Here is an 8,139-nt window from a genome sequence, read left to right on the forward strand (position 1 = left end):
GTGTCCTGGCACATCTTTAAGATGTTTTTATAGGATCGAAATAATCAATTCGTTTTATACATCTCAGTCTATTTCTCTCTCTCCATTTCTTTTGATCAGATACAGCATTGCTAATTTGTTCTCTAATCCCTTTGGCAGAACTAAATTGGAAATGTGAGCAAAAGCACTAAAAGCAGATTTCTTGAAACTCTCTGTTTTCATAGTACTTCTTAGTCTTAAGCCAATCTGACACATTTTCCCCCGAAGAATGGAAAATAAATTTTAAGTGGCTTAAGATGTTAAACTATTCATAGAATTGCATGCTGTCCAACATTTCACTAAAATTCTAAGCAGCTCCTATTAAGCTCCTACCCTTGTACCAGGATTTTCTTCAGAAGTTTGTACCACAAACAATATCCACACCACTAACAATACCCACCTCACCCCTCATCCAGTATTTCTTCCAAAATGGCAGTTTTGAGTGAAAAATGTATTTCTGTGCTATAATATATTTTTTTTCTGGACAGTTGCATTCTGTTTGCTTGAAACTAAACTGTGATTTGCTTCCTTTGACCAGGAATATTCCACCAAGCAACTGACTAACCTGGTGAATGTTTGTCTGGGAACCCACATCAACAAAAAAGCAAAGCAGAAACTATTAGCAGCTATTGATGACCTAGATAGGCCTAAAAGATAATTGAGAAGAATATCCAGTCTTGTGATTTATTTTTTTATTTTTGCCTTTGTTATTATTTGACCATGTGAAATGTGAAGAAATATCCCACGGAACTACAGATAAAGTTTGGTTAAATGGAGAAAGTGGGCATCCATTTCTGGCTGGCTCCAAAGACATTTGAAATCAATGTGTGGTCTTCTGAAGTAGAATTCTTGTGTTTATTTCTTCAGGAAGGCACTCTTCTACCCCCACTGCCAATTTGGTAGTATGTTTTCTTTCATGATGAGTTAAATTTGTGTTTATATGTATGTGTGTGTGCATGTTTGTGTATGCATACACACACACACACACACACAAAATCAGAATAAGAAAATAATAAGAAAACTGAAATAATATATTTAGTTGGTGGTTTTATGTTGGGGTTGTATGGGTTTTGGTTTTTTGGTATTTTTTACCTTTTTTGCCAAGAGGGTACTAGGTAGTTCTCTCCTCTATGCTGAGAACATGGGTGTGAGTCCAAATAAAAAGAAACATCTTGTATCGAGTCTTCAGGTTATGAATTGTGCATGTCCTTTAAAAGTGTACAATGTTTAATCCCATTAGTTTTTTAATGTACTTTTAAATGTAAATTCGTTTCAAAATGAATCCTATCTTGTCAAAGGAATTGACCAGAAATTATGGTAAAGTAATAAACATTGGATGCTAAGAAATGGTGCTTTGGAATCTGTTCTTGGCAGCTTATGCTACAGATCTGCCCCATGGCATTCTGTCATAAATAGGCTATATGAGATGTCAAGATGAGAAGGATTAAAAGCATGTGGCTCAATCTTGTCACCAGTTGTATACACAAAGTACCTCTGGAATAGCATTTTTCTGTTCAGAATTCAAAGTTTTGCTGAGTCTTCGTTTTAAAGATAATGAACTGCATTGATTTAATTTGACAGCTCCTTTGGCCTTCTTCTGAAACTATTTCAGCTTCAGAACTGAGTAAAAGGGTGCTGAAAGTACAATGGCCAGAATCGAAATAGGACAGTGCTCCTGAAAAATTTAATGATTGTGTAGATGAAGGAATCTCAGCAGTTGTATTTATTTATTTTATTTATTTAAAAGATGTATATGGCCGCCCATCTTAAACAACTCTGGGTGGCTCACAACAACAGTAAAACCAGTAACTATAAAACAGCCATAAAACAACAAAAACCCTATGCCTTATTTATCCATTTATGATGGCCCACAGCAAGCTCCAATTACCCTCATTCCATTCTTTCTATTCTATCCTATCCCAGCACCTTGGTAAAAACCGAGGTCTTGATGGTCTTCTGAAAGGCTAAAAGGGTGAACCAGGGGGTGTTCCATAAGGTAGGAGCAGCCACAGAAAACTCATGCTTCCAATGTCCACTAGGTGGCAGGATTTCAGGGAAGAGACCTGGTGGGATGGGCAGATATTCTTAGGGAAAGGCAGTCCCACAAATAACCAGGTCCCATACCATGTAAGGCTTTAAAGGTGATAACCAGCACCTTGAATTGCACCCAGAAGGAAACTGGGAGCCAGTGCAGATGTGGTGGATTGCAGGAAAGAGCAAGGTTCTCAGGAAGGAGAGGGTGCATTCCAGGAAAGGCAGAGAGGCAAGAGACAACACAGTCCGGAGCAGGAGCATGAGAAGTGTAAGAAGCTTAGAATAGCCACTTCCTAGAATCTCCCATGGTATATCCACTAGTTTCAGTAGTACAAGTTTAGTCTGGTAAGATTTTGTCTATATGGTGTAAGCAATAAAAGAACTGAATGTGGTTGGACTGTTTCCTTGTTGTTCTTGGGCTCTTGCTCACCCAATAGAGGTGTAACATGGGTGAACTTATGAACACCCAATACTGTGCACACCGCTGCATTCTGGACTGGTTGTAACTTCTGAGTGGTCTTCAAGGGTAGCCCCATGTAAAGTGCATTGTAGTAATCCAAATGGGAAGTAACTAAGGCATGAGCGACCTTCTGGTCCAGGAAAGGATGCAATTGCTGCACAAAACGGATCTGTGCAAGGGCCCCCCTAGCCATAGCTGCCACCTGCTCATCAAACAGGAGCTGTGAGTCCAGGAGGACTCCCAAATTGGGCACCAGCTCAGTCCGGGGGAGTGTAACCTTGTCCAGAGTCAAAGATGACAAGTCACCAGACCTTGGGGGGCCAAAAACTCAGAGCTGTTCTGTCTTGCCAGGGTTGAGTTGAAGTCAGTTCATCCCTATCCAGACCCTTACAGCCTCCAGGCACTTGGACAGCATTGTAACAGCATCACCTGCCTGGCCAGGGGTAGAGATATATAGCTGAGTATCATCAGTCTGCTGATGATACGGTACCCTATGCTGTCAGATGACCTCACCCAGTGGTTTCATGTAGATGTTAAAGAGAAGGGGAGAGACCCAATCCCTGAGGCACCCCACACTGCAGGGGCCTACAGCTCAACCTCCTTGCCCACTGACACTGACTGGAACCGGTCACAGAGAAAGGAGAACCACTGCAAAATGGTACCTCCCACTCCCAGCCCCCGAAGCCACTCCAGAAGGATACCATGGTTGATGGTATCAAAAGCTGCCAAGAGATCCAGGAGAGCCAGGACAGTTGCACCATCCCCATCCTGAGCCCTCCAGAGGTCATCAGCAAGAGCGACCAATGCTGTCTCAGTGCTATACCCTGGCCTAGACCCAGACTGAAAGGGGTCCAGATAATCTGCTTTATCCAGGGCCCTCTGAAACTGCATTCTAACCACCCTCTCAACAACCTTCCCCCAAAAGGGAAGATTGGAGACTGGACAAAAGTTGTCTAACACGGCTGGGTCCAAGGATGTCCTCTTGAGAAGGGTGTGCACCACCACCTCCTTTAAGGCAGGTGGCACTACCCCCTCCCTCAAAGAGGCAGGAATTAACCACTGCTTGGACCCAGCCACATGCCACCTCCCAGGAGGCCTTAACCACCCAGGAGGGACATGGGTCCAGAACACAGGTGGGTGAGCTCACAGCCACGAGGACTCTGTCCATTTCCTCAGGATCAAAGGGCTCAAACTCCTCCCAGATAACAGGGCTCAGAAGTGTCTCAGTTATAGACATTATCTGCTGAAAACCTCTTGTTTGCACACTCTTAAAGGTGGAGGAGCCTTATCTTGTTTTCCATATAGCTCCTCTAACCTACAACCTAACTACAACTCCTGTAACTACCACCCACTGGAAAAACCAAGATGCTGAAGCGGGGACTGGGGAGTTTTTGGATGGAAATGATTGGTTGTAAGTATTGTGTTGCCCCCAAATTCAAAATTTGTTTTATTCTAATATTTTGCTAGCACTTTCAATTTTACTTTCTCTGACTCCATTTCCTGACTATAGCTTAGAACAGTGTTTTTCAAATTGACAATCTTAAGATGTGTGGACTTCAACTCCCAGAATTCCCCAGCAAAACACTGGCTTAAAGGAACTTCTACAAAAAATCGTGTTAGCTTTCAAATGTTAAGTGTTCTGTGTTAGATCATAGCCTAATTATAGAATTTGACTTAAAGCGAAAACAGCTAATTGGGACTCTGGTGCTTGGATCTCATAGCTAAGGAAGATACCTAAATGTCATTTAGTGTGATTGAGATCAATTAAATACTAGTTCTCAGCTAGCAGGAGGCTTTAACTACACAGTACAACAAGAAGCTGCTGAGAAATGAGAAATTGAGTCTTCATTTGGAGACTTCCAAATAAAGCCGACTTGTTTCTTAAATATTTTTTTTTAGTAATGTTGTGATAAGGAAAACAGGCCTTGCCTGTTAGACAGATGGTAACTTGATTTCCCATAAAAGCTAAGCAGCAAAAAATAGGTCAATTTAAATGCAATTTATTTGTGTTCTTGGATCCATAAAAGCATTTTAGCAGATCATTGTGCAAACTTAGTTATATATGTTCAAAATCACTTGGTTTGCAGTAATGTGAAATAAATCCTGTCATGCGTGAGGTGTTGCCTTAAAACATCTGCTGACAATTTCAAGCAGATGTTTATTCAGTAGCCTCCATGCCTCCAGTGGTCACATGGAAAATCTCAAAAATAAGTAAAGCTGACTTGTCACTGGAAATACTAACTTTTGGCTTGGTGAACCCCACAATATTGTCCTAGAATTCAAAGGAAAAGTGACTAATGTGGAATACATTTCTCTTGGCATTGTTGCGTACAAAGCAACAATTGGAAAATGTTGCCAATTTTATCTTTATCTCTGTTTTCAATGTACTGTTAGTCCTTGCCACAGAGAAACACTGGCATGGCTTCATGATATTGTCCCTTTCATTGGGTAATAAGCTGGCTGGGGAATTCTGGGAGTTGAAGTCCATACCTCTTAAAGTTGCTAAGGCTGAGAAACACTGGATTAGTGATATATCTCTTTCAAACACAACCAGCAATGAAACCAAATAGATAAGCACTGTTAGCAGAGGCCATTTTGATTAAGTGCCTGAAAGTATTTCACACATTTAAATCAGTCAGATGGGTTGACTGTGTTGCCTGCAGTCAGCGGGGATTGGGGAGGTATATTCAGGAATTCCCTGGGCTCTACCAGGACTTTTATGCCAGTCTTTCTCTTGGTTGATTGCCAGGTGTACAATCACTTGGCTGCGAAAATCCAGATGGCCATTACTTGGGAGCAGTTTTAGTTTTCTGAATCTTGTTGCTGCCATCTAATGGTTTTCCAGATTTTTGCAGTCGATATATATGGTATGCCTAAGTTATAACAAGGGATCAGATAACTGTGTTCCCATGACTTGGTGGAGCTAGTTAAGCCTGTACATAACTGGATTTATTTTGATTTCAATCTGATCCTCTACAGATGACTAGATCATTTAACTATTTTAGTAATGTTCCCATACTACCTATCAAGCCTTTCATAACATTGGGTCTAGTTATATGAGGGACTGCTTATCTTCTGCCCATGCGACATGGTCCAGCAGAGTTGGTGCGCTTGGGTCCCTTTGATTAAACAATGCCATCCAGTGGGACCCAAGAAGACAGTGAGGCATCATGAAGGTGAGGCATTGCAAAGGGCCAGCAGCTGCCTTGGCTGGGCACATCTCTTCAGCAGTGGGAGGAAGAAGATGGTGAAGGTCACCCGGGGGTGGTGGGGGGCAGCAGGGGTAGACAGTATGGTGGAGTGCAGAGTGGCCAAAAGGGCAGAGATGGGGAGGAGATAGGTGGGTGGGGGGAGTTGAAGTGCATGGTGTGGTTGTAACTTTGATCATGTGACTGTGGGGGCACTGTGGCGGCCATAACTTTGAGGACCAGTTATAACTACCATTCAGCACCATTGTAACTTCAAATGGTTCTGAACAAATGGTCATTAAGTGAGGACTACCTGTAGTTCTTTTTTTTACCAGGTGCTTTTTCCTTTTTAGATTATGTATACTGTTGATTCATATTGTTTTTATTCTATGAGCTGCCCAGAATTGTAATGGAGTTGGGAGGCCTATAAATCAAACAAACAACTACAATTCTCACTTAAGTGTTTCCCAGGAATAGAGTTGATGTTCTACAGAAAGCTACAATGACTTCTGTTCAGATGGAGTGCTTTTGAAATGTTCCTTTTTCATATCAGCTCTGCAAGTCCCTTTTGTGTTGCTGCTTCAGGAGTATTTTGCCCTCTCTGAAAATTTTCAGTAAATTACGATGTCTGTTTTCAATTACTGTAAAAATACTTTTAGAATGTAGTGATATTATAAGCTACCTCGTGCCTTGGCACTTCTCTTTCTGCAAGTATAAAAGCTGTTCTTACATAGCTACAGAGCTCTCTTGAAAAAGACTGGACGAACAGGTTGAAATGAGCAGTATATGGCAACATTCGGAATCAAATTTTAGCATAAACAGACGTAAGCCAGCAATCACAAAATTGTCCAGTTTTCTAGGTTACAACACACACATTTTTAAATGTTACATAATGTATATCATGCAGCAGCTGATTTATGCAAAAACACACCAATTGTAGGATTTTCATTGGATACACACCACCATTGGCTACAGAGTCAAGATTTGCAATATGGCGGGCACGGTAATGCAATTCGGGCTCCACGCCTTTTGTTTGCATGTCAGTATTGCACTCACATGCAAAAGGGAGGTGACTTGGATCATGATGCCATGCCTGCCATCTTGCAGATTGTGACCCCCCTCCAGGGGATTCTGCTGGTTCATACATTACAGTAAACCATAATATGTCTAACTTTACCTTAGCACAATGTGTGCAGCTGTCAGTGTGCCTATTTATAGGTGGAATTGTTAACCTGTGGTTCTCCAGAGATTTCTGAACCACAGCTCCTAGCATCCCTAACCACTGGCTGTGCTGGCTGAGATTGCCACAAATTATAGTTTCCCAGTGCAGGCCTATAGAAACTGGATTAGCATTGGATCCTTAAATCCTAGGATAGTAGCTGAGACACATTTGGTCAGGGTAAAAGAGAGGACATCCTTAGTTTTCAGGGATTGGCAAGCATGTTTCTGTCCTCTTGCTGGACAGAAAATTTCTATCTGATAAGCCAGCCTTCCCAGTATTGGCAGTCCCCGAAGTGTGGCTTTGGAGAATTCTGGGAGATGAGCCCTTCACATTTAAGTGGGGGGCATCCAGGTCAGGGAAGGTTGTGACAGGCTCCCATTTTAAGACATGTTTTGGTTTTAAGTCTGTTTCTGTTTTTTCTTTCCTTTTATAAGATTTTTTTCTTTTTAATTATAGTCAACCATTCTTGGACAACGGAAATACATCAGAAGGGCTGGGTACAAGATTAGATAGATTAGTAGTTCAGTGCATGAGTAATTCACTTGGGAAGGCTTCCCCACCCTTTTTTCTTCAATTGCAGCTAAGCCACAAACCGACTCACTTCATTGTCTCTCTCTCTAATATGTGAATATGCAGTGGTATGTGGGAATGACCTTGGGAGACAGGAGGAAGAGCCTCAGACTAAGCAATGGTCAGGTAAGGGGCAGCTTAGCACATTTGCACTGTACCTCACCCGTCAACCACATGCCCTCACGCACCCTCCCTCAGCACCACCATGCTCGCACCGTGCTTCCCTGGCCAGCCAACTCCCTCTCCCACCCAACAGCAGCCACTTACCTGCCTGCTGGCCTGCTTGCAAGTTGCCTGGGACTTGCAACTTCTTGCCAGCTTCCCCACTGACTTTGTTTGTCGAAAGTTGGCAGGAAATTGCAAGGAGATGCTTGCTTAACAACCCACAATCCTCACTTAATAACAGCAATGGGGACTGCAGGGATTGCCATCACTAAGCGATGGGGTCACGTGATGTTGTGCTTTACGACTGCATCACTTAGCAATGGAAAATCCGGTCCTAATTGCAGTTGTAACTTGAGGACAACCTGTAGACTACTTCAAAGTAGACTGGGCTTTCTAGTCCAGTCTTCTGGCAAATGAAATACTTGTACTACTTTATCTATTTTGAAGAGTTTTACTGTTATGATCATATCTTTTTTTTTCAT

The 8,139-nt window shown here is 42.2% G+C and overlaps 1 protein-coding gene across 1 annotated transcript in view; it reads left to right on the forward strand.

The window, feature by feature from the left end:
- Nucleotides 1–1,365, forward strand: part of VPS50 (VPS50 subunit of EARP/GARPII complex) — a 74,456-nt gene extending 73,091 nt beyond the window's left edge. Inside the window, exon 28 of the mRNA XM_007427576.3 lies at nt 557–1,365. Coding sequence (XP_007427638.1) covers nt 557–676 — 120 coding nt within the window. The 3' untranslated portion in view covers nt 677–1,365. The remainder of the gene's footprint in view (nt 1–556) is intronic.
- The last annotated feature ends 6,774 nt before the right edge of the window (nt 1,366–8,139 follow it).

Source organism: Python bivittatus, unplaced genomic scaffold (genome assembly GCF_059951505.1).
Source record: "Python bivittatus isolate LINGU-HERP-01145 unplaced genomic scaffold, Pbiv_v1 ctg000610_np1212, whole genome shotgun sequence".
In the NCBI taxonomy this organism is placed as follows: Eukaryota; Metazoa; Chordata; class Lepidosauria; order Squamata; family Pythonidae; genus Python; species Python bivittatus.